Here is a 27,947-nt window from a genome sequence, read left to right as displayed (position 1 = left end):
TAGTTTGCTAATCAGTTACTTTAGAACTAGTATTTAGGTTTCTTATATAACACTCTACCTACATGCCGATTGTCCTTTTTTAAGGACACCCTAAAAGACAAGATTGTAAATACTAAAAAATAAACGAAGGCATATCTGGGTTGTTCACTCCTCTGCTCCGGGGTTGAAGTGACGACGCTGTAAATGGGGAAAAAACTGTCCCCCTCCCAATAAAAATCGACCTGTCTGAGCATTTTTTCGGATTTGCAAGATTAGTACCCAAACCCTCCATGTCAAGTTTTCGATGGCCCACCCTGTATGCAGTTGATACTTGGACTGAATTAGAAACAATTATTCTGAATGATTTCAAAAATATTATACGGGGGTATAAAAATAACTTTTTACAATAAATTTTGATAAAACCGAATATCTTTTGTTCACTTCCTATGAAAACTCGTTACCTAAATTAGGCCCTCTCAAAATTACCAATAATAGCAAATTCTTGAACGTGACACCTAAATGGGACTATCAAATACATTATACCGTGAAAAAGTGCTAATAAGTTATCTATATATCTATAATAGAGAATATTCAAGTTGGTTTCTCCAATCTAAACGAATATCCGACTCAAACTACTCACCTTCAAACATCTTCGCGTTTTCCAACCAATCCAAAGAGGGCTCCTCGATGAAAACGTTCATGGTGGCCAACAAAGAGGACCCGTTGACCCGCAATGCCTTCAAGCAGTGCACCAAGCACTGCCTAAAGAGGCCCCGCTCTCCAAGAGGCTCCATCAGAGAGACGATGTGTGGCGTCAGCCTGAACGGCACCAATTCCGGCACTTCCTGTATCTGAGTACCTGTGCCAAAGGCGTGGCCAAAGTCGATGCCTAGAACCTTGCCATTGCCCAGGCAGATCAGGGAATTGCCCAGGTGTCTATCGCCGATGCCCAGTAGCCAGTGAGTCGCGCATAAGGCAGCGTAGGTTTTTATGAAGTTGGCGCGCATCGCTATGTAGTTTTCGGTGCTGGAGCTCAATGACCAGAAGGAGGTCCTGAATGAAATGGAAAGTGTAGAGGTCTACAAGAAGAGCCACACACAAAGATTCGTGTTTTATTATGGTCCGAAATTATACAACATACTCCCAGTAGAATTGAAAATTATCAAAGGAATTAATAAATTCAAACAATTCATAATCGAAAACCCTCAAAAATTTGACATATACTAAAAAAAAAAAAGAATAAAAAAAGAATTTTACACATTGAATAGCAGTTCCTATACCATTTGTATATTGCATTTTTTTTGTTTTTGTTTCCTAGAGTTTGAAAAAAAATGTTTATTTTATTTTTTCTCTTTCTCACTGATCATATTACCATGGATTATTATAATATTATCATATTTTTTTATTATTTTATAAAATGTACTCACGGAGCTCTTATCTTGGTGAGTAACAGATCACAATACAGGCATTTCAATGTCTAGGTGAAAGTTACTCATTCAAGATAATTGAAATTTATTAATTATGTATGTCATACAACAAATTGTATATTAATATGGAATAAATAAATTTTATTTGATTTGTTTTGTTTACTGCTCTTATGTTTATTCTACTAAAACCGGCATATTATTCAATTGCACAAGAGAGATGGTGCTGATCAAATATCTGATTACAGAAATATTACTTTGTTTCCGAGCTTCAGTAAGATATTTTAATGAATTGTAAATGAGGAACTGTGAAATTTCTCAAGGATAAAGACAACTTTCACACTGGTTTTTGAAAATAATGGCAGGGACACAGCAATGTGCGAGTTCGTTGATGAGATTACTAAAGCATTGAACAATTGAAGATGAATTTCCACAAAATAATAAATAAGTCATTAATATCACAAATTAAAGCATTGAACCATGGAAAAGTAGCTATGGTATCATTTACTGACTTTACCACGGCCTAATAATGAAACTAGAGCGTATAATAGTATATAGGCTATGAGAGAACGGACTCAAAACTCAATGGTTTTCCTTATGAAGGTTCATTTTGCAAATTTTGCGACATTCAAGGTCATCCAAACTGATGGTTATACATTTTTATCAATCTTCAAAACATTATCTTCAATCGAAACAGACCTTTTTCCTATCAAAAATCCATTATCTTGAAAAATAAACCGATAACAATTTACTTCGAATGAAAGATCCATCTTTTAACGAAAACTGATTGATTACTGACGAATTTTTTGTACATTTAACCAACATAACTGAAAAACCTAACTGATATAACCAAAACCTTCACCGACATAACCAAAAACAAAACCAATATAATCAAAAACATAATCAACATAACCAAATTGTCTCATATAAAAGCTGTTTTTGGTTTTGTTGGTTATACATACAAAAAATTCCTCAGTAAACAATCAGTTTTCGTGAAATCAACATGAATCTTCAACCTCAAGTAAATTGTTAATGAGCTTTTTTCCTGAGAATAGTACAGCGAACGTGTCACGAGAGGCAGCACTAGTAGTAGGGACAAACATAAACTATTCACATGTAAAATAGTGTTACGTAATATTACTTCATTATTTAAAAATATGAATCTGATATAAAAAAGTATTTTGTGCTAGTATAATGGCAACAAAGCATTGCTGTTTTGCGAATTGTACGTTTTTATACCTTTGATGGATTTCTGATTAGAAAAAAGTGTGTTTCGATTGAATACATTGTTTTGAAGATTGATGAAAATGTATAAAAGTTCAATCTCAGCCTTCAAATCAGTTTAGATGACCTTGACGAATCCATTTTCAGATGTATCATACAGTGCTGAACGTTTTATCACAATACTTGTTTAAATAAAGAAATACATAGAAAGTGAATTTGAATTATACCAAGAAAGTCACTTACAGCGCCATCTACTCGCGAATAGATCAAACAATAATGTCGAAACTTCTGTCGATGCAGATCCCAAGCATTTAAACGGGAATGAAATATTAAATGATAGATATAAACAAAAATGGTACAGGAGAAATAAATGATGACAAACGAAAACATTCATATTATGTAAATTACGAGTGGTAGGTAAGTTACGCTACATAGTATTGCAAATTTCTTTATAGGTACATTTCAAACAGAATAAACCGTATGTTATGTCAACTGTGTTAGGAATCACACGTTAAAAGGCAAGACCTCTTTAATCCTTAGCTCGCACAAGTTTCGACTTCTGAGGGTTGTCGTTCGTAGGAGTGCGACAGCTGGTTAACGGAAAAAACAGATTTTAAACAGAACAGATTTATAATTATCTTTCTTAAAATCCAAGGGTTCAGTTATTTCATATACTGGATGAGTATGAAATCACCTTACTATCAACTTACCTAAGTAAATCCCAGGGAATCTCATAAACTAAACTTGTGTAAAACGCGATCGCTTTATCCTTCTTTGTTCTAACTGCGTTGCTACCATACACTTGAAAGTAACTTTTTCCCTTGGGCAGAGCGTTTACGTACTTGGCAAACACTTTTTCGAATGTACCTCGATTTTTCATCGAATTACTCAAGAAGTCCTTCAGCTGTTGAGTGTTGTCGATCCACTGAATGATACCAAGGTTCGAGGTCAGCGGTACAACCTAATTATTCGAAACAAACACTCTATATTAGAAATGTTGAAGTAATAACTATAATGAAATTAATAGCCTGTATTGATCAAATACAAATATGTATTCAAATATATTGTGCATTTTCATTGCTCGATATCACAGTTTCCCTAGGTAACTTTCCCTTACAGATCTTTCAACTATGTCCCCCAGTCATTTAGCAATTGAATAATTTCGCCTGATTTCAAAGTATTTACTACTCAAATACAGTCTTTGACATACGTAGGGACCAATAGTGGGCTCGGTGAGGTACCCTGCGGGATACCTCGGTAGTCCTAGCGGGACTTGCATAAGAACGTTTTTTATTCTATCTTTGGAGGAATACGATTGAGTTTGAGGTTGAATAGTGCTGTAGTTTCGAGATATAACTGTTAGTAGAAGATTTGAGCCGGTTCTAAGCCTCCTCCCACCACTATGACGTCATCAATGACAAGTGGTGTGATTGGGTGGCCTAGACAGACTCGTGTGACTTTGAAAAATATGTCTGGTGCATGCGACCTTGAAAAATATGTCTGATACATGTGACCTTGACAAATATTTCTGGTGCATAGCTGAAAATAGATGTGTACTAAGTACAAACTTGTACAGAGTACACGCACGGTGAAGATATCCTTCATATGAAGAATATACGGTGAAGATATCCTTCATATGAAGAATATATTGCATATAAGAAGCATAATCCTTCACGGCTCATAATAATGCAAACTAGTTTTCATAGATGCACACACCAAGATTCACCGAGCCCCCTACACACATCTACACGTTCCAGCCACAAATGAAGCCCGCACTGCTTTCTGTAAGCTCATTTGAAATCTTTTTAAATTATTTTTCCTTTGTCAATGAATTCAACATTTATTTTTCCCTTCATTTGATGTGCTACACGACGAGATTCAACTATTATTAACGAAGATGCTCAGTATAAATATCTACTCCAAATCTCAATATAAGTTCCTCCCGCGCCCAAGTCGTTCAGGTTGTGTTAATTTTTTTCACGTTTATCTCCGAGTCCGATTTCATCTAATACGATGTTCAATCACTTCATCCTGATGGCCGAAGGCCTTTCTTGCTTATTTACTTACTTGGACCTAATTCTTCTTATCCTTCCCGACAAACCTCTGATGAAGGGAAGTACAAGTACTAGTTGTGACATTTGGTACATTCACATTGTTGTATTGTTACGTTTGAATTGTATTCACTCACCTCATATGTCAATACCTCTAAACCATTATTGGCACAACCCGTGTCGCTTTTGAAAATGTCGTTCATCATACCGAAAAGTTGCTGTATGCGCTGATCCTGACGAATATCTTCCCCGAACTTCAGCAAGAAAGGGTACTCTTTAGTATCCATGCCGAGCATGGTGATTTTGATCGGTCTGCGTAGCGAATCCATAACCTTAACCTAGAGTAACAAGAAAGCAATGAATATCACCATAGCTGTTACGTCGCGAACCTACGTTAGGGCAAAATCCTGAAATTTTTACGTGGTGTTGAGGAAGCGGCAACTTTTTCCCATCGTATTGGCCCGGTATTTCTAGCTCGACATTGAGTTTGTTGGCTGAGAAATTAGCCAACCATGGACAGTAGTCTTTGAGGAGAGAGGAATGTTTGTTCATCCTTGAGGGGTCCCTTAGTTTAGTCCTAGTTTTCTCCCAGTTTTTCTTCGCCACCGCAAGAGGAGTATCTAAAAAAAAACTTCGAAACCAAAGCAATAATTCATTTTTGCAGAATTTTACCAGCAGGCTTCAAGAATTCCTTTTTGAACGTCTGAATTTCTTTGAACATATTTCCTTGCATGTTTTCGGGGTTCTTGGAACCACAAAGTTCTACGAAAAAGTCATCCCTCACGGAATTCTGAATGCTTTTGAATTCTTCCAAACTGTCAGCTTTCATCATTTTAGTAACATAATATCTCAGGATTACGACAGGTAAGCTAACGTAAGACAAAGCCCTCAAAAATTTGTTCACCGCCTCGTCTTTCAGTAAAAGTTCGTCCAATCTGTGAAATAATATATAAATTGTAAGGAAATACCAGTTTTTCAATTAAACGAAATAAATAACATACCTATCTGTGAGTTTTTGAACTTCAGATTTGATGTTTTCATCATTAAATTTATAGTTCTCTTTGCTAAGCCTGTAAGGATACATGATGGCTTTGGGATAAGTTTCTGCGATTCTCTCGATGATTTTTGAAATTGCACAAATTTTTGGAGAGTCCACGTTAGCTAATAATTGGGGTATCCATCCCAAAAACATCCAAGTTGGAATTTTTTCACTCTAAAAATATATTTTTTTACAGAACTTCCTATACTTGTATTTGTTCTTTTATGATTGTATAACATTTTTAATCCTTATGTAATTCATGTACATCAACTAGGTTATTACTGACAAAGCCTTGTACACCAAAAATTCACCTCAGTCTCAAATACTTTTACTGTTTGGCTACAGATTTTTCTTTAGATTTCGAAGGGGTTTTTCTCCTGCACATATATTTTCAGCTGTTTAACAGTTAATTGGAGTGGTTCAATAGTCACCAAATATAATTATAAGAAAAACCCAATTCCAAATCTCATCAACACACCATTTTTGTTTAGAGAGTCTCATTAACAAAACAGATGAATAAATCATATTTCACTATCGAAACAAAGTACATAAACATGTGACAGGATATACAGCTGTACACAACAAAATCCTCTGATTAATTTATGAATGTCGCTGACATGAGAAAGTCCCAGATTGAAACTTTCACAATATCTTCCTAAGCACTTTGTACAAGATGATTACACATGAAAATCATTCTTTATGGATATGACTATGACATTCATATTCGAGATAACACAGGGAGGTCAACCTGAGTATTTTAATGAATTCGTTATTTTGAATCATAACATCTACAATTATTCCACTAGAAATAGAGTAGATTTCCATATAAATAAAACGAATCTGAAAATTGCTTCAAAGGTTCACATTCCTATAATAGACTTCCACAAATGATAAAAAATGCAAGGACTGTAACAATGTTTAAACACAAACTATTTGAATACATCAGATATCAACCCAATGTTGTTTATTAGGCATACAATATTAGTGATTAGTTTTATATTCATGTGACAGAAAAGTCCATACACATGAATACATTCATCTCGGAAGCTCACTCATAAAATACATTCTGGGAGATATTTGGTGGTCGAAATAAATCAACCTTCAAACAAATAAATATATGCGTGAATTAATTATCAATGGAAGAGTATGATAGGTTTACAAATTCTACTCCTAGGTTCTAATTTTTTACACAAGAAAATCCCTTAAGTGCATTTTATACATTTCCAATGCTAATTAGCTACGAAATAAAAAATATCTTCTCATATGAAAACCAATCAAGTTGATGGTGGAATTTTTGCAATTATCTGCTCATTTCTCTGTAAAGTTGCTTGTATTTTGTAGCAAAAATGATTGAATAAATAATGTAATTTAAATTTTACACAAGTATTACACAACCACAAACAAATATAAACTCGCATAAAATGAAAAATTCTTGTTTTTACACAAGAAAGGCCCTCTAAACTTTCATAACATGACTCTTGTTGTTACACAAGAAAGACCCCCATCACATACCAAAAATTCAGTCTGAACTTCAAAACAAGAATATTGAAATACTTCTTTAATAGGTTATTATCAATGGAAAAGTATGAAAGGTTTACAAATTCTACTTCTAGGTTCTAATTTTTTACACAAGAAAATCCCTCAAGTACATTTTATACATTTCCAATGCTAATTAGCTCCGAATTAAAAAGTATCTTCTTATATGAAAACCAACCAAGTTGTTTTTACACAAGAAAGACCCTCTAAACATTCATCTCTCGTTGTTACACAAGAAAGACCCTCAATTCATACCTAAAATTCAGTCTGAATTTCAGAACAGGAATATTGAAATACTTCTATAATAGGTTATTATCAATGGAAAAGTATGAAACGTTTACAAATTCTACTTCTAGGTTCTAATTTTTTACACAAGAAAATCCCTCAAGTGCATTTTATACATTTCCAATGCTAATCAGCTACGAAATAAAAAATATATTCTCATATGAAAACCAATCAAGTTGATGGTGGAATTTTTGTAATTATGTACTCATTTATCTGTGAAGTTGCTTGTGTTTTGTAGCAAAAATGATTGAATAAATAATGTAATTTAAATTTTACACAAGTATTACACAACCACAAACAAATATAAACTCGCATAAAATGAAAAATTCTTATTTTTACACAAGAGAGGCCCTCTAAACTTTCATAACATGAAACTCTTGTTGTTACACAAGAAAGACCCTCATCACATACCAAAAATTCAGTCTGAACTTCAAAACAAGAATATTGAAATACTTCTTTAATAGGTTATTATCAATGGAAAAGTATGAAAGGCTTACAAATTCTACTTCTAGGTTCTAATTTTTTACACAAGAAAATCCCTCAAGTGCATTTTATACATTTCCAATGCTAATCAGCTACGAAATAAAAAAATATCTTCTCATATGAAAACCAATCAAGTTGATGGTAGAATTTTTGTATTTATGTGCTCATTTCTCTGTGAAGTTGCTTGTGTTTTGTAGCAAAAATGATTGAATAAATAATGTAATTTAAATTTTACACAAGTATTACACAACCACAAACAAATATAAACTCGCATAAAATGAAGAATTCTTGTTTTTACACAAGAAAGGCCCTCTAAACATTCATAACATGAAAAACTCTTGTTGTTACACAAGAAAGACCCTCATTACATACCAAAAATTCAGTCAACTTCAAAACAAAAATATTGAAATACTTCTGCAATAGGTTATTATCAATGGAAAAGTATGAAAGGTTTACAGATCCTACTTCTAGGTTCTAATTTTTTACACATGAAAATCCCTCGAGTGCATTTTATACATTTCCAATGCTAATCAGCTACGAAATAAAAAATATCTTCTCATATGAAAACCAATCAAGTTGATGATGGAAGTTTTGTAATTATGTGCTCATTTCTCTGTGAAGTTGCTTGTGTTTTGTAGCAAAAATGATTGAATAAATAATGTAATTTAAATTTTACACAATTATTACATAACCATAAACAAATATAAACTCGCATAAAATGAAAAATTCTTATTTTTACACAAGAAAGGCCCTCTAAACTTTCATAACATGAAAAACTCTTGTTGTTACACAAGAAAGACCCTCATTACATACCAAAAATCCAGTCTGAACTTCCAAACAAGAATATTGAAATACTTTCGTAATAGGTTATTATCAATGGAAAAGTATGAAAGGTTTACAAATCCTACTTATAGATTCTAATTTTTCACACAAGAAAATCCCTCAAGTGCATTTTATACATTTCCAATGCTAATCAGCTACGAAATAAAAAATATCTTCTCATATGAAAACCAATCAAGTTGATGGTGGAATTTTTGTAATTATGTGCTCATTTCTCTGTGAAGTTGCTTGTTTTGTAGCAAAAATGATTGAATTAATAATGTAATTTAAATTTTACACAAGTATTACACGACCACAAACAAATATAAACTCGCATAAAATGAAAAATTCTTATTTTTACACAAGAGAGGCCCTCTAAACTTTCATAACATGACTCTTGTTGTTACACAAGAAAGACCCTCATCACATACCAAAAATTCAGTCTGAACTTCAAAACAAGAATATTGAAATACTTCTTTAATAGGTTATTTATTATCAATGGAAAAGTATGAAAGGTTTACAAATTCTACTCCTAGGTTCTAATTTTTTACCCAAGAAAATCCCTCAAGTGCATTTTATACATTTCCAATGCTAATCAGCTACGAATAAAAAATATCTTCTCATATGAAAACCAATCAAGTTGATGGTGGAATTTTTGTAATTATGTGCTCATTTCTCTGTGAAGTTGCTTGTTTTGTAGCAAAAATGATTGAATTAATAATGTAATTTAAATTTTACACAAGTATAACACAACCACAAACAAATATAAACTCGCATAAAATGAAAAATTCTTGTTTTCACACAAGAAAGGCCCCCTAAACTTTCACAACATGAAAAACTCTTGTTGTTACACAAGAAAGACCCTCATTACATACCAAAAATTCAGTCTGAACTTCAAAACAAGAATATTGAAATACTTCTGTAATAGGTTAAGGGTGTCATACTTTTTTTTTGCGCTATTTCTTTGTTATTGTAAGTTTGATTCTACCAATAAACTCGACTCACCTCTTTCAGAAACATAGCTTTGTGCTCACTTCCCAGCTTGCTCTGCATCAATACGCACGGAAACAACTGTCGCCCTTCAGAAGAGTTCATTCTCATGGCTCTCAACACGAACAGAATAAAATCACCTTGTAGAGCCTCGTCATCTCTATCGCGGATGAAATTCGCGAGCTTGACGTAAGCCCCTGAGACGAAAAGAAATCTCTTATAACTCACAGAATACAATAAATCCCTTCAATCTACCTGATATTTCCTTCTGTTTGTCCTCGTTCTTGGAGTTGTCGCATTCCATGTCCTCATCAATGCCGTCAATGGCCCTTCTCAGCAATTGACGGGCACAAAGTTCGATATCGCTAGGAGAAGATATTTTATTTTGCAGTTTCTCAGCGAGATGTTCCTTATATTCGATGAAGAGTTCGGGATTTTTCACGAAAGTACATGATAGTTTGGAATATATATCAAACAGCTTCGAACTGCACAACAGGTTGATCATCTGATCCTGGCTATTTTTCATGCTGGATGCTAATTGAAAGAAAAAAAAAAAGGAAACTGTTTGGAGAGCAGCAAATCGAAGTTTCAAATTGAAATTGTACTTTACTCTTATTAAAAAAGTTGGTGTTTAGAAAAATTCTTGAACTGTTACGAAAAAATGCATTTATTTTTAGAAACAACGGAAATACTAACTCTGATTTGAAATTAATGACAATAACAATAATATATCAAAGAATTTTTCATGTTAAAATAAAACAATGCATAAAATGAAATACCTTCACACAAAGTGTACATAAAAGTATAAAAACTTGTACATAGATCGTTTGCTACTGATGGATTTCTGCTTACACTTTTCCAACAAGTTTTTATTGATTTCATGACAATAAAGAATTGATTATAAATTGAAACTGTACTCACTAAAAGTATCCACGGCAGGTATAGTCCACTTGACTTCATCTTTCACGTTATCTGCCAGTTTGGTTTTCGCCAGAGCTATATTTCCATATGCTATATTCAGTTTTAGATTCTGTTTTCCTTGATAAGGCATGAAATATTTCCTGGCAAAATAATAGTTGTTTGAATTGGCAGCGAACTTGATGAAATCGATATCCATCATGACTTCCGCAATTCGCAACTTCTTCATGTGTTCTTTCAAATCCAGACCTTCCAATCATAAAGAAATTGGAAGTTATTACATCATTCAAACAGTATTTTTAAAAGTATTTATCACAAAACAAACATTTCTATAGCTAATGCCGCAACATATATTGAATTACATTTGCTATACACGTGTGGAAAGTTTCCTAATAGAAATTACTCAAGCAGTAATGAATATATGCTACTTGATTAAAGGAGACATGCGTGAAAACATTGTTCCAAATGAAATAACAAAATAAATTCTCAACTCATTCCTTGCCCTGCCATGTACAACTCAAATATTCATTAACTAACCTTTCATTCCAGATATCTTGTCGTTCAGCAGCTTCACGAACTGCTTCCTGTACAGCAATCTCGTTTCATTCAGCAGTACCGTGGGAAAGACATCCTCCGAAGACTTTCGCCATCTATCGGCGAGGTTCGTCAACAACCCTTCCGGATCTTCCATCAGTTGCTTCAAGGTGGCGATGAAATCGGCTCCTTCGATGACGTTCCGAAGATTCAGAAGTTTCTGGAAGCGTAACGACTGGAACATCGTATTGGTGAGCTGCCAGGTTTCCAAGAATTGACTGACGCAAGTTTTCAGATACAGTTTGGCCGCTGGTATGTCACCTTTACTCAGCCACATTATGAACAGTTCTTCGGAAAAGTTGGCTCGGAGGTATTCGCTTTTTTCGGAGTCCGAAAGACACCTGCCAACAAACACAATAGAATAGACAGAAATATCTTCGTCAATATAAAAAGATAAAAGTTTTCTCACAACAAGAGTTTCACATTTCAATAAAGACGAAAAAAAAATCAGATTGGTGAGTAAATAACCAGGAAAAATTATTAAAAAAAATTATATTTATTTCTCTTATCAATAAGTATATATTTATTTCTATAAGAAATTGAATGCATTAACAAGAAAAACATCACTAGAGGTTTGTATGGAATAGTATAACTACAACGTAGCAAAATTAGCATTCAAAGAATACCAAAATAAACTTCAGTTATTTGAGTTGAGTCGAGGATAAATCCTTGTTATTTCTTTTCCTGAAATATAAAACCCAACACTTGATAATCATGGTATGATACCTCGCACACACTTTGTTTTACTCAAATTTCAATATATGAAGCGCTTAATGAAAGTCCCTTTATTATAAGGCAAAAAAATAGTCATACCATAAATGTGCTGGCGCCCCACGTTGGGCGCCACAAGCATAGTCATAAAAATAAACATATTTGAGCTTTGTTTTATCGTTTCCTTCTGACCATATTGTCTGTTGGTTATGAAAACAATTATGCTGAACAAAAAATTATTCCCACATAAAGCAATGTCACTTCTGAAAGAATAGGTACGAATGTGCCTGAAAACTCATCAATGTCTTGAAATCATATAGACTGGTGTCTTTTTGAATAACGTGAGTACATCCAAATGAAACATAAAAGCCCTTACCTGTTGATATCCTTCAGGAATTCTCCATCCCAGCTTCCTGTGTTCAGGTCCTTCTTCACATTCGCCTTCACGTACCAGGGAAGCAGCTTCTGCTGGTTCCACCCGTTGTCCCAAAGGGCGTCCCAAGTGTTTCCCCCTTCCACAACGGAGCCGATGAACTCCGGAAGCTCATCCCATTGTCCCATCTCGGCAAAGCACTTGAAGTATGACTCGTAGTAGAAGTCTTTGCGGTGAGGGGACAGATCGATATCAATGAGACGCTTGTAGAGGTCTTGAGCGTTGCGATGGTTCGATTCAGATTCGAACTTAATGGCTTTGTGGACCGCTTCGTGACAGTTCATTTTCTCCAGGAATATAGCGCGGACTGTGTCCCATTCTCCCAATTCTTTGTAGAGTCTGCGGACACAACAGTTTCAGCTTCATCCATTGATAAGCTGAAGATATGCTGACTAAACAGTGTGTAACTGAATAAGTGTAAAACATTTAAGGAGGTGAACGAAAAAGAAACAGGATCTTTCATATAAAGAAACTTCATTGGAGCATCCCTTTGTGAAGATACAGCCCCATGAAGGGGGTACATAAAATTTGTACAATTTTTTTCACAAGCACTGAAAAAGTTACAATATTGAAATTAACCTGACGTTTTGTACTACCAAAAAGACAGTTAGCCAGTAATTTATTTGGTTTACCTCATGGTTGTAAGGGGTGGAAAACGCAACCCCTAAAATTTATTTCCAATGTAACTTTTTGTCTTATTATTTGTTTACCATTTAAAAATTTATTTCCGATAGCCTGTTTCATTCTAAACAAAAAATGCCTCTTGGGCTTTTTGCCCAAAATAAACCAGTTCGCAGCAAAAAATTATTTTAGAAACAACTACAGAGATACATCGTCATAAATGCGAACTGGATTTATTGTTATTTTGTAGTTAGTACCTGCATTAAACGATTAAAGGGTAATAAACAAAACTAATTTATTGATAACAAAACACACAACATGTAGAAATCATAGTAAATGTTCAATATGTCTACTTTCAGATATTACGCATGCGTCTAAACGTCGGCGCATTGAGCCACGTATTCGCTCAAATATTCCTGGAGTCTTTCTGATTACCCTGCACGCATCGATGATGCGGTTTTTCTCAAGTCCTCTACATCGCGAACAGGAGTACGATAAACCAAATGCTGTAAATGGCCCCAAATAGAGAAATCGAGAGGATTGAGATCCGGGGATCGAGCGGGCCAGTTCTGTGGTCCTCCTCGACCTATCCACTGATTTGCATATGTTTCAATTAAATGCTGACGTGCTACTTGACTAAAATGGGCAGGAGCCCCATCATGCATAAAAAACATACCTTCTGATGCCCAAAGGAACTTTCTCCAGCAGTACTGGATGCACTTCTCTTAAAAATTGAACGTATGCCTCACCATTTAATCGAGGAGGTAAAAAATGACGCCCAATTAAATCATCCCCAATAACTCTGAGCCACAAGTTAAGAGAAAACTGTTCTTGATGGTTAGTTTCGACAATAGCGTGAGGGTTTTCATGAGCCCATTATGAAAATTAATAATCTTGTCCCGAGAAAAACTACATTTGTCTGTGAATTCTATCGTTATCAGAAAGTCACAATTTCTTCTAATCATTTCCAGCATCCAATTGCAAAATTCAAAACGGTTAGGAAATTCTCGCGGTAACAGTGCCTGTACTCGTTGCAGATGGTAAGTATAAGAGTTGTCCCTTTAAAATTTGAACTACCGTCATATAATCAACATTTAGCTGGAAAGCAATCTTCCTAGTACTGGTAGTAGTTTGTTCTTCAATCAAATTAAGTACTGCTTCTTCAAGCTGTGGTGTTCGTACTTCTCGATGGCGACCACAATCCTGCGTTCTTTTGTCGAATGAATCATATTCTCGTAATCGTTGATGAAGTCGAGCAAATATTCTATGTGAAGGATGCTACCGTTGAGGATACATTTCAGTATATCTTCTAGAAGTTTCTAACCCATTTCCTTGCGACAGACCGTAAACGTAATGCATATCAGCCATTTCCTCGTTTGTGTATGCCATTTTAATAACGAGTGAATTATAAGAGTAACAAGTTAAGAACAGAACAACAACACACAATTAGTATTAATTCAATTTCGAAAATTCACAAACTGACAGCGGCATACCAATTTAATTGTCACTATCGCTAATAGCGACCTACTAGATAGATTAGTTTCGTATTTTCGCATTTATGACGATGTATCTCTGTAGTTGTTCCTAAAATAATTTTTTGCTGCGAACTGGTTTATTTTGGGCAAAAAACCCAAGAGACATTTTTTGTTTAGAATGAAACAGGCTATCGAAAATAATTTTTAAATGGTAAACAAGTAATAAGACAAAAATCTACATTGGAAATAAATTTTAAGGGTTTCGTTTTCCACCCCTTACAACCATGGGGTAAACCAAATAAATTTCTGGCTAAGTGTCTTTCTGATAGTACAAAACGTCAGGTTGATTTCAATATTGTAACTTTTTTAGTGCTTGTGAAAAAAATTGTTATACAAATTTTATGTACCCCCTTTAAGGGGTTGTATCTTGACAAGGGATGCTCCAATGAAATTTGTTTATATGAAAGATCCTATTTTTTTTCGATGAGGAATCACCTCCCTAAATGTTCAACACTTATTTACTTACTCCTTGTTCACATCTCTCCGATATTTAAGATGTCTGTTACGAGCTTATTTAAAGAGAAACAGAGTTGATAACCTAAATATGGTTCATCCATGTAATACTCACTCTGCTAATTTGACCCAATACAGAGCTTCCTTGGTGTCCTCTCCGACAGCTCTCTTACTGCTGGTCGGTAATTCGTCCATCATAATGATGTATTCCTCGAGCAGCAACGCCCCCGTCGATACCAAACCGCTCTCTTGTGACACGTAACAAACTAGCTGTGGATCGAACGAAATCTTGCTTTTGTTTTTTAGCAGAATGTCGAGCAATGCGGCAAAAAGATGAGGGTTGAACTGTGTCGAGGAGTTGAAGATTTCTTTGATGCTCTTGGAAACGGTTTCTAGAAAAACTTGGTTTTCTTCGGCTTTCGAAGCGATTCCTTTGAAGATCTCCAGGAAGAGGAGTTTGGATATCTCGTTATCGTGCTGAAAGAGAGTGTAATATCGGTATTAACTGGACAGTTATTTACCTTCACGTACAGGGTTTTCTTTAGTTACTTAAAAAAACTACAACAAATGAAAATTTTTTCAATAACTCTTAAGTGATTATTTTTCATTATCCATTTTTAATTAACACGCTTTTATTAGCTTCACCTGTATGTATGTATGTTTGTTTGTAACTCCTCGAGCTAGGGATATGTATTTGACAGTATTATCGGCATTATTGCTTGATCTATTCGCGGGCAGATGGCGCTGTACGTAACATCCTTGATATATTGACATTATTGCTTGATCTATTCGCGGGCAGATGGCGCTGTACACGCCTGCTGCCTTATTTGTAACCCTCCTTTGCGCGCCTGCTGCCTTGGGCTTGGTAGCTGATTTTCAGGGTTCCTCTCCGGAATCGGAAAATATCAATGGCCATTTTTCTAAACAATATACGGCTGTCTGATCCCAAAGTTTAGATAAAATAAATATAGTTTAAAAAAACTCGCTTTTAAAGAACATCGAACTAAAAAGTTAATTTTTTTTTCAAATAAGCGTGTTTCTTTAGTTATTTAAACTATATTTATTATTCAATTCTTTACATTGTTATCTGGTAAAATCGTAAAAAACCCTCCAGTTCAACTTTTGAACTTGTCAAGGTCGGACAAAATTTACACAAAATGGCGTCATTTTCAGTACTTTTGATGGAAAAACAATATTGTGAAGTCACCGGTTTTCAATTAACTATTCTTTTACTCGTTTGTGACCATATATACGTTATGAATCGTGACTGGTGAATAAATATTATATTATCACTTTTTGGAATAGGATAATTTCGTAACTTACACCAAAGAAAACTAAGAATAATTTGAAATTATTGTTCGAGAAAGTTATTGCTTAAGCCAAATAATAATAATCGTCTTTATTCATCAACATAATGAAAATAAAATACAAAATTTCAGAATAATAATCAAGTGTCAACCAGCGGCGGCTCGTCAGAGGAGGCAATGGAGGCTTAGCCTCCCCATAACATTTGAGGCTATTCATCGCAATAAATTAAAAAATATTGACAAATAATTATGATTATTTTTTTCTAAAAATGCTAGGGTATCATTACTTTACCATTAATTTTTAATATAAATACATATTATGCCCGAAAAAAACACTATCACTCACTGCGTAGTACATACCACACTGTATCCTGTATCCTCAAACGCACTAACCATGAACGAATAAACTATCAACCCGAAATAATAAATGGCATACGTTGCAATGGAACCAAGCCTCCGACCGCTTTAAAAAACACAGGCTGCACGAGACCGATCCAACCAGCGACATACGTCCCGATTTGTAATTTCAGTTGCAGAAATTATAGCGTCAGAGGAGGCTAGCCTCCACTTGGTCGCCGTTAGTGTACGGCTGCGTTTGTTTTTTATTTAATTATTCGGACGGGAGATACCGTGACGGACCGGGGCTAAAAAATATTCCGGTAAATCGTTTTAGTGTTTCTTGATAATATTTGTCATTTGTGTATAAAACAGGCAGTATTATTATATAGCAGTGCTTTTTGGTAATATTTTTATTGTGTTTTAAAGTGTTTTCTTTTAACTTAAAGGTGTTTTTAGGTTTTCACTTTTCGGTAAGTTTTTTTTTTTCATTTATTATGGATGAGTTGAAGAAATTAAAAAATCTGACGATATATTCGATTGGTTGCTGACAAATAATTTCAAGTCTTTATCTTATGATAAAAAATTTTACATTATTGAAACTCTGGGAAGGCCTCAACCAAGTTTGAGTTCAATTAAATCGTCAGATAATCGACAAAATCGAGGATTTAATATTAGTTGGTACGATAAATGCGATTGATTAACCGGCTCCATTAAACGAGAAAAACTTTTTTGTTGGCCCTGTGTTTTATTTTCCGTACAAACCGAATACCAAACGTGGTCTAAAATAGGATACTCCGATTTAAAAAAATTACCTCGTGTTATGGGGCAAATATGATTCCCAATTTGGCACTTTTTTAAACGGTAGCGTTTTTTTCGGACACCTCAAAAACCATCCAAAATGAGCTTATTATAGACAGTGTGGCATATATTATTAAGGAAAATAGAAGCAAGGAGATTGAAAGTGTTTCTTTTTTTGCATGGGAAATTGATGAAACTACCGATATTACCTGTACATCACAACTTTCAATCGTTTTTAGATATGTCAAACGTTTTATGGGTTTTCATGATGTTTCATCTGGGCGCACAGCTGACGATTTGTTTAATTTTTCAATTCGTACGTGTGACACCTATAATTTTAGGCAAAAATTAATTGCCAAAAACCTATGATGGGGCTGCGGTCATGGCCGGCAATTTAAATGGTTTACAAACTAAGTCCATAGTTCCTCATGCACTTTTTACCCATTGTCATGCCCACGCCCTAACTTTAGAATTAAGAAAGCGTGCAACAACATAAAAATTTTCGCGCCTCCGGCGGGCTTTTCTGTGTGTATATAGTCTTTATGACTTTAGCCTCCCCTGTTCTTCAATGCACGAGCCGCCACTGGTGTCAACGAAAAGGTGAAGTATCAGCCTAGGCTGCTTTTCAACTTAACCTTACATACATATAACAATAAGCTATGCACGGACCGGTGATTAGTCATCTTAGGAAACGCTAGTTGAAGTTGCAGAAGTTCACATACGTCTTTGCTACCTCTAGAACATTTACTTCAAAGTAAACAAGTGAGGATTTTTCCAGCAATGGAAAAGAAGAGGCAATGAACATTAAACAAATCTGGCTACCTGTCCTTACAGGTACACAAAGTCGGGTAATCGAAATAAGAGAAACCAATACACGTCCACTAATAATAATATAAAACCAGAGTCAAATAAGAGCATCGCGGTTAATGCGGTCTGGACGACAGGAACAACAACTGGAGCATCAACTCGGGCACATTGTCTTTGATAATGTATACCGTAGTAGTAGACGAAATGTCAGACCAAGACAAAAAAAACCCGGAAAATAGCTTTCACACAGATATCTCCGGTCGCAAAAGTTTACATTCTTTGATTAACTATTATATTTTTCTTTTCTGTTGCAATCCCTAATATCACAGGTTCTGTTTCTTGGGATAAATAAAAGAATAGTACAAGTTGATTACAGAAGTAGTATTTCTCTAGGTTGCCAACTTGGCAGTACTCACCAACGCTAGCATCTGCAATGGCTTCAAAACAGACGAAAGCGCTATCTGTATATCAGGAAAGTCCCCCTTCCTGTAACTCCTGTAAATAGTCACATTCCTCTCTCTTTCTACTGCCGAATCTATTCTCTTCTGCGCCTTTTTGACCTGCTTCTTCGTCTCGAAGTGAGCGTGGCTGATGGATATTTTTGCTTTGTCTCTCAAGAAACGCCTCCTGGGGATTCGGTATTTCTGAGACAGGATGGTGAAATTGGGGTTTTTGATGGCACTGTTGCTGATGGACAAAGAGGTCTCCAAACTCGTGTAGCTCATTAGCTGTTGCTCCTGAAAGCTTTGTGTGGGTACGAAATCGAATGTCGTTACCGTCTGTCTCAGTTGGAAAGGATCTCCTTCGTCTGGTGTAAAACATTTCAAACATTCGAGATAAATAAATCATTCAACACATACACATACGAGGTCTGTTGAAAGAATGAGGACCTAGGAGGACAACTCCTTGGGAGTCCCTCCTCACTCTAATGATATAGATTCAAAATGTTTGAGAGAACTCATTAAAAATCACCCAAAAGAAAAATTTCCCTTTTATGTGTTTTCAATCTTTATTATGAACCCCCGAGAATCCTGAGTAATTGAGAAATCTTTACTCTTACCTTGATTGTCGCTTGGATCGTAGGTCTGTAGAGTTTCTGCAAACATGGGAACAACAGAAGGATGCTGCAGCCTCCAGTTGGTATGCAGCCTGTAATCCTCGAAGTCGCAATCTTCCAAAGGGTGTTCAAAAACTTTGGCTTCGTAGGCTTCGTATTGAGTCAGCAAATGGATCAGGAAATAAGTTACATAACCCAAAAATTTGTCCTCTATCTTCGATTTGTAGATTTCCGACAGGAGAAAAGGAAACCTCTGTATGATGGTGGTTGGCAAAGACGGGTTCTCGGCCCAAAATTTGGTAACCTTGGCATGGATATTTGAGATGTACATTTACTGAAGTTTTTCTAGTTCAATATTTGATAATTTAGTTAAATTTATTTTTTAGCTTACAGGTCATAATCAACAACATTAAATATTTCCTAGAAAAGGATAGAAATTTCAAGTTAAAAATAATGACGGTAAAAATTGTAGAGTAGAAGATCCGTCGGTTGAGCAAGACAGACCTGACGTCACGGCAGACAGACTAGACATAATAGGTAACATAATACGTTATATTTTTTTTTTTTTGGGGAGTTGAACGCGAGACGTTTGGTGTGGTAGCCTTTGAGTATAATCTCGTCGCTAGCGAGGGATATTTCAAATGAATGTGAATAGTTGGTAGATATGGGTATTGCGAGTTCGGTTAGTTGCGGCATTGTCGATAACGAGAGTCAAGCACGTTCAACATGATAAGTTGGAAGAGCGTGATAGCAACGCGGTTGAATTATAAAAATAATGGCATAATAATGAATGAAAAATCGGATTAAAGAAAAAAAAACATGGCTACCAGTGGTAAAGAAAAAAAACATGACTGCCATAGAGATTTAGATTTATTTATTTGAAATAGATATCCTAATATACATAAATATTATACAAATATATCAGTTATTAAACAGGATTACAAAAAAACTGCAATATATAAGACCCTATATAATGGAGTATATTGGGTAAAACATAGCAGTAGTAGATGATGAAGAGATTAATAGAGAGAAGAATGATGAACAACTCAATTGGAATAGTATTGTGCCCGTAGATATTGAGATAAGGAGCGTTTGAACAGTTAAAGGGTGTTACTTTGTTTAATTTCATTAGGAAGCTTGTTATAGTTCAAGAGTCCTCTGTGAAAAATAGAATTCATTGTTCTTGCAAGGTTAGTTCGTGGGAGTCATCTCTTCCTCTTGTATCGTATTTGTGTATCTGATGGTTATATGTAATGAACTCATTGAAGTAATGTGGTCCTTTTCCAGTGAGTATTTTAAATATGAATATCATAGAAAAATATTGTAATCTATCTTTTACTGTCATCCAATTCAGAATATTAATCATTGATAATATAGGAGTATATTTATGGCATTTTAATAACAAGCGCATTCCTCTGTTTTGTAATTTTTGTAGAGTAGAGATAGAATTACCGTCTAGTAATGATATCAAAGTAGCACAGTAATCAAAGTGTGGTAGGATTATTGTTTTATAAACAGTCAAATTAGATTGGAATGTTAATTGCCTACTAATTCTAGTAAAGAAAAACAGTTTTTTAGAAATTTCATTACACATATACTGGAAGTGTTTTTTTTAAGTTCAAAGTGTTATCAACGATGAAGCCTAGGAATTTGAATTCTTTCACAATTTCTATAGTTTCGCCGTAGATCTCAATATTGATGGAGTTGATATCAATTAAGTTATCAATTAGAGATATACAGAGTGTTTCAACATTTAAGAAAAAATCATGACTTCAGTATGTACAGGGTGTCTCAAAATACGCTATTTAATAAAAAACATCGTTTTTGCCTCAAAATCCCATGGTTTTTCTTATGGAGCTTAATTTTAGTCATTTTCAGACCTTATAGCGGAACCTTGTGGAACACCCAACTTGAGGTAGATGTGACGTTTGTAAGAGTTATACGATGCAATATGTATGTGTATATGGGGAAGAAGGTGACGACGTCATCATGGAGTAGAGAAAAAGTTAATTTATTCAAAACGAGTTTTGATAGCTCAATTTCTATTTTGTGCCCCGAAAATACTGGATTCTTCTTATGTACAACAATTTCTAGATCAAGTAATGAACGCTTGTAGAACTGACCTTCTCCCTATTGTCTCTATCACAATCGTTCAGCCCATATATCAGCATCTCCTTGCACGACCCCGTATCATCCCTCTTCATGTTATAAACCTGCATGGCAATGTCGTACACGCAACTTCGATACAAAACGTTCACATTCGATACGTTCCTACTCAGAGTCTTGACCACATAGTGCCAAATGTCATAGTCGATAAACACGTTTAAGCACTTCTTCATGATCTCCAACGTTACGATCTGAATCTCCAAATTGGCGTGTTCCAATAACTGATCCCAGCTCACGATTTTGAAATCGTTAGTTTCTGCGAGGATATCCAGCGAAATAGCTACGCGTTTGCAGATTATTTTTAGGTGGACTATTTTTTGAGCATCCGGTACTTGGTTCAGGGGGCTGATTAGCTTAGCGATGTGGTACGAGTCAACTAGTTGTGGGAAATGTATTGCGATTCCTGCAAAAAAAAAATGGTGGAACTGGAATTTGTTTTTTGGCTGTGTTCTGCAAGTTTTTATGCCTGAGATTTTGTCTACTAGTGCGGTTGACAATATCAAAAGCAATGAAGCAACGATTGTATTGCTCGAGGGTAGTTTATGTATACTGATGTTCGTATAGTCTACTTGTTACACGTCTGTTGGTCTGGCCTACATATGCTCTATGGCAGTGGTCGCCAACCTGTCGATCGCGAGCTACCGGTAGCTCGCGGAGACAATTCTGGTAGCTCTCACAACGATTTTAATTTAAAAAATACAAACTGCAAACATCAGAGAAGCTTCCGAAAATTCCACAAAAAAATCTAATTGTCATAATATTAAACATAAACAGCGGTAACGTTGCGGTGAGCGATCTGCCGCTGACGCCATCAAGTTAGAATCGGCTAGAACCGACCAGCCGGACCAGCGCGTTAGTATTCGAGAACGATCTGGATTGCTTTGAACGGGATAAATACGCACGGCGCGGCGACATTGCGCTTCGTTTAAAAGAACAATACTTTTTTACAGAAGTTAAAAATAAAAATGTGTGTTTGTTATGTAATAATTCGGTCTCTGTTGCTAAAAAAGGAAATATTGAGAGACATCATAAAACTGTACATTCTAATTTTGAAAAATCATTTTCACTACATTCTGCCGCCAGAAAGGAGAAACTGAAACAGTTAAAAAAGCAGTTAATTGGACAACAATCAATATTTTTAAGAACAGTCGACAAAAATAAGGCTGCAACTGAAGCATCGTATCGTGTGTCCCAGAAATTGCACAAAAAAAGAAACCTTATGAAGACGGGGAAATGATAAAACAGGCGTTTTTAGAAGCTGCTGATTCGTTATTTGCCAACTTTAGAAATAAAGACGAGATAGTTTCAGCTATAAAATCTATGCAACTTTCTGCTAATACAGTGATGAGTGTAGAAGTAATGAGCAATGATATTTTTTACAGTTAAGAACTGACTTAGGTAACAGTGTTTATTTTTCACTTCAACTGAATGAAATGAATCAACAGATGTCGTTGACACTGCCCAGATGGCCGTGTTCGTCAGGATGGTTTTTAGTGATTTTACAATTAAAGAAGATCTTTTGAAGTTCATTCCACTGAAAGGACACACTACTGGACATGAGTTGTTTTCTCATTTAAAAAATATTATTTCTTCCGAGAAAATTCCAATATCGAAAATGGTAGGCTTGACAACCGATGGCGCTCCAGCTATGGTGGGTTGTGATAAGGGTCTGGTGGCGTTATGTCGTAAAGATGAAACTTTTCCGCAATTTCTCTGTTACCACTGCATTATCCATCAGCAAGCATTATGTGGAAATTTCCTAAAACTTAACAACGTTATGAAACTGGTGGTAAAAATTGTGAACAAGATTAGAGCTCAAGCGTTACAAAGAAGATTATTTAGAACCTTGGCCGATAAAGTTGACTGTCAATACGGGGACCTACTCCTTCACTCTGAAGTCCGATGGTTAAGTAGAGGACGGGTGCTGAAACGTTTTAATGATGTCCTATCTGGCATAGTTCAATTTTTCAAACAACGCGATGAACTGACTCCGGAACTAGAAAACTCAATCTGGCTTAGAGATTTTGGTTTTCTCGTGGACATTACAGAGAAATTGAACGAACTTAATTTGCAGCTTCAGGGGAGAGACAAACAACTAGCGGAAATGATTTCTGATATAAAAGCATTTATCAAAAAGCTGGAGTTTTGGGAACAAAACCTAATTAACAACGATGCCAAGCATTTTCCTATTCTTTCAAAAAAAAATATCTCAAAATCCATTAGAACCCTATGACAACAAATATCATGTAGAAATAATTTCTACCCTGAAGAATAACTTCAAAAATCGTTTTAAGGATTTCAATGAAATGGCTTTAGTAGCGCAGTTTGTTGTTTCACCCTTTATGGAAATTGATATCCAACAGTTTGCAACTTGTGTTATGCAGAACTTTGGCGAAGACATCGCTGCAACAGAAATGGAAGTCATTAAGTTTCAAAATGATTTAGCCTTAAAATCGTTAGTCGCAAGTACTGAATGTATCTGGCCTATTGTAAGTAAAGACTGTTTCGGGATACATCGGTAGCTCTTGCAATGCTTGTGGCTGGTCTTCACTCCAGATGCGGCAATTTTGCTTGTTAACGTATCCATTCAACCAGAAATGAGTCTCGTCGCTGAACACAATTTTTTCGATAAAAATGTGGATCTTTCTCCAAGTTTGCCAGCGCCCATTCAAAATGTTAGATAGAGTAACAGAGGCCCAATTGCTGTGAACGGCGGCGAATCGACATCTCACGGTCATCACGAACACTGGCGGATACATCCGCAATATTTTCTTCGGTCCTCACTCTACGTATGCGTGTTGGTGGTTTAATGTCCAATAATGTAAACTGGGTTGGAAATTTAGTCACAAGCTTTCGGATAGCTCCCTCAGTAGGCCGACGAAACTGCCCATAAATTGGAAGAATTGCACGATGCACTTTCTTCACCGAGCATGAATTTTGATAATAAAATCAATAATTTGCAAGCGTTGTTCATTCGTAAGTCGATTCATGGTTAAATTATAGACCAAACTGAATAAGTTTGACAATGACACAAGACACGATTCACGCGTGATCTGTCAAAAACAGTGTTGCCAAAAAGATACCAGCAAAAAAATCACTCATTATATCCTGGGATTCATTGACAATTTTGTCCTTGGGGGAACGGAGGAATGTGGAAATTTAATTGTTGGCTGTGAATATTGATCTCATGTCCTGTGTTTTAGAATTCGATCAATTTTGTCAGTAGTTACAGTCAATTTGCTGTCCGAAAGTCAGACCCATCCTCAGCCTTGTCTAAACATCATCAAGAGACAGGTCACAATATAGACTTTGCGAATACTAACTAAATCGCCACAACGAAAACACTACAAGCTCTGATAATTCGCGAGGCCATCGAAATCGAGAAGCGACCTTCCTGCCTGAACAAACGCGACAGACAACGGTCAGACTTCCAACTACCTGGAAACCCTTTATTTCCCGATGTCCACCCCCCCCCCCACCAAGACGTCCGGTGACGGTAATCACCCCGAAACCTCGTCCCCAAATTTCCACTTCAGTAGCACCTGCCGATATAAATACCACCGAACACCCTTCGATACCTCAGTTCAATCTAAGGAGTAGGAAGATTGAGACTTCAGAGAGAACTCTTGACGTGACCTGGGAAGTAGGCAGATTGAGACCCCCCGCGTCAAGTCACATCAATTTCTTAAAAATTACTCCAAAATCGGAGCCGAAACGTCGAACACGAAACAACAAAACTCCAGACGCGGTTCAACTCTATGGAAACTCAACAGAATGCCTATCGGGCTGTGTAATGATTTTCCCATATGGCAACGGTAAATAATATTTTTTTTATATGAAGGATTTTTTGAGAGTTCTTGACATGTTGTATGGCGTCAACATTCGCTTTACAATTCTAATCGACTTTTGATTGAAAAAAAAATTCGAAAGACATATCTACATAGACATGACGTTAGGCGGACGATGATGACATCTACAAGCCTAGCGTGGAGGTAATGGTTATATTTAAAGAGTTTGGTGATGTGGCTGGCAGAACACCATAATTAATGCATTATCAAAAATAAGTAGAGGCTCATACCCTAATTGAATCTTTAAAAAACTTATGGAAAACTCACCTTCGAGACAGAGAACATAGTGCTCCATATTCGAAATCGCCTTCAGACTAGAATCCACCACCTCGTTGTACTGATCGTCATTCAAGATACGCAGCATCAGCCCTACAGTTTCGGCGCAAGGCCTGTACGTTGACTTGCTGGGAGATTTCATCCTCCGCAACAACAGATTCAAGAAATCCCGCTCTTCGCCCTCTTCCCAAGGCTTGAGATCGTTTACCAGTAGTACCGACGAAACGTGAATACCGACTTCTGCAGTGCCCTCAGAAGAGATGAGGTCGACAAGTGAGGAAGTCGGCACGGTAAGATAATCCTTCCATGACTCCACTATCATCTTGAGAATATCCAGGTTGTATTTGAAGACGTCTTGCCTTTCTTTGGTTAAGTTCTTGATTAGAAAGTCCAGCATCTTTGTTCCTAGGAGTTTCTCCTTTTCGGAAAGATTTGTTACTCGAGATGCCCATTGGGATAGGATCACCAGCTGAAACATTCAGTTAGAGAAGATATCATGACAATGAGTTTGTCGGCGCCCAACGCGGGGACAAATTCACTCAGTATTTTGATATCGAATATTTTGAATGAAGGAAACTCACCACATCTGTTACAAAATAGTTTATTTCATTTCCGGCACATTTGTCTACGACAAATTGCATCAAAGGTTCCAAAAACCATTTGGAATAGTTGCTGAAAATATCCTTCATGTTATCGATGACTTTGACGAGAAAAATTTTCACATTATTGTGGGTTTTTTCGTTCAGAAGTGTTGTTCTAATACCTGGAAAAAATCGAAGCTAATATGTAAATTCGTTTCAATCCTTCGAACAAAAGCGAAACTAGAGACGAAAATTTCGCTGTCTGAAAATTCATCATTTATTAACCGGAATTTTACGGGAGTTTCATCCCAACTCTCTCTTGAAGAAGATCACTTGGTGATCGAAACACGTGTCGAGGTGTTGAAAATAACGGTTTGGTATTGGGATAAAACTAGTTTTGTAAATAAAAATGTTTCTGCTTACCATTCATCCAATTTGGTAACACAATATCCTCCTCTCCTTCAAGTGGCAGTTCGCTGACGCCGGTATCGAAAATGTGCCGAATCAACCCGCAAATCGTGCCCATGCACTCATGCGCGTTGATCTCCGTCGCGTCCAGATGTATCAGACTCTGAACCCCAACGACGTCTTCCGCCTTCTCGATGACCTTTCCCTGGAGGCGCAACACGGAATTGGTAAAGTCGAAATTCGTAACGTCCTCGCTTAGGGAACTGTTGAAAAGCCTCTGCGACTCGATGTACCTCAACGACTTGAACTGGGCGTTATCTCCGAGGCGTTTCCTTCGCAATTCGTCCCTGATGCTCACCAGGACCTTTCTCTGGTGAGGAACGGAGTCGAAAAGTACGGGGAAGTCGTATACGACTTCGGTGTTGACTATGCCGCACCACAGGACGTCCTGGCCGTCAAGCTGTCTCACGAACAGCTTGTCGTAGAAGTCGGGCTTCCTGAGAGAGTTGCTGACGATCGATGCAAGGGCGTTGTACGCGTGGCACTTGTATTTCCTTGCTGTTTCCGTTCTAGCTGGTATCTTGAAGGCGTTCAACGCCATCCCAGCAAAAACTGCCAGAAGCTTCGGTTTCTTCGCCGAAACGGAAATAGGACAAGCCGCCCGACCTGGTGTGCCTATCGGAATTCGTAAAAACAAAACCTCGACCAGCGTGAAGTGAATTGTAGCCAACTCCAGGTCTCTCTCTTCCAGTTTCCTTAAAATAGCTTCTATATTCTCCACGTAGAATGCTTCAAAAACAGACAAACTGCTGTTTTGGAACAACGGAGGCAATACTTCCGTTGCGACCTTATAGCGACTGCTGAACGCGATATCTTGGTCGCAGCACATCGAATAAACTTTGGCGAGTATTTTCCGTTGCAAACTCTCGTCGATGGTTCTCGCTAGACTTGATAGCAAATGGAATTTCTCTACGTTGATTTCAGAACTGAGATAATGCGATATCAGAAACTCGAATATCGGAAGAGATCGCACGAATGGCAAGGATGTTAACATTTTGTTAACGGCGGCGGTTTTGGTGGATGAATCAGTTACAATAGGTATGCGATCATTGAAGACTGTCAGAGCGGTTTTCAGTTCGTTGCTGAAACAAAAAAGTTTATAAAATTGAGGAGTGATGTCATTGCCTTTTCTTACTCAGGCTTGTTGAACGTAGCCGGGTTTCAATAGAAATACTATAAACTGAAGTGGTCATTTGGAATCATAC

The 27,947-nt window shown here is 36.3% G+C and overlaps 1 protein-coding gene across 1 annotated transcript in view; it reads right to left on the bottom strand.

Annotated features, from left to right (window-relative positions):
• Nucleotides 1–27,947, bottom strand: part of LOC111504118 (DNA-dependent protein kinase catalytic subunit) — a 38,995-nt gene that overhangs the window by 2,061 nt on the left and 8,987 nt on the right. The window contains exons 9-26 of the mRNA XM_023158610.2: nt 26,698–27,824; nt 26,275–26,456; nt 25,685–26,162; nt 21,527–21,972; nt 19,407–19,707; nt 18,763–19,154; nt 15,211–15,572; nt 12,430–12,825; nt 11,286–11,683; nt 10,752–10,997; nt 10,086–10,364; nt 9,846–10,027; nt 5,680–5,891; nt 5,351–5,613; nt 5,072–5,298; nt 4,816–5,016; nt 3,338–3,588; nt 620–1,032 (exon numbers count right to left, since the gene is read on the bottom strand). Of these exons, the coding sequence (XP_023014378.2) occupies nt 620–1,032; nt 3,338–3,588; nt 4,816–5,016; nt 5,072–5,298; nt 5,351–5,613; nt 5,680–5,891; nt 9,846–10,027; nt 10,086–10,364; nt 10,752–10,997; nt 11,286–11,683; nt 12,430–12,825; nt 15,211–15,572; nt 18,763–19,154; nt 19,407–19,707; nt 21,527–21,972; nt 25,685–26,162; nt 26,275–26,456; nt 26,698–27,824 (6,356 nt within the window). The remainder of the gene's footprint in view (nt 1–619; nt 1,033–3,337; nt 3,589–4,815; nt 5,017–5,071; nt 5,299–5,350; nt 5,614–5,679; nt 5,892–9,845; nt 10,028–10,085; nt 10,365–10,751; nt 10,998–11,285; nt 11,684–12,429; nt 12,826–15,210; nt 15,573–18,762; nt 19,155–19,406; nt 19,708–21,526; nt 21,973–25,684; nt 26,163–26,274; nt 26,457–26,697; nt 27,825–27,947) is intronic.

Source organism: Leptinotarsa decemlineata, unplaced genomic scaffold, assembly GCF_025532065.1.
Source record: "Leptinotarsa decemlineata unplaced genomic scaffold, Ldec_3_MD MMD2_P_RNA_scaffold_2, whole genome shotgun sequence".
Lineage (NCBI taxonomy): Eukaryota > Metazoa > Arthropoda > Insecta > Coleoptera > Chrysomelidae > Leptinotarsa > Leptinotarsa decemlineata.
The sequence above is the reverse complement of the archived record's forward strand: the minus strand, read 5'-3'. Positions and strand labels throughout refer to the sequence as shown.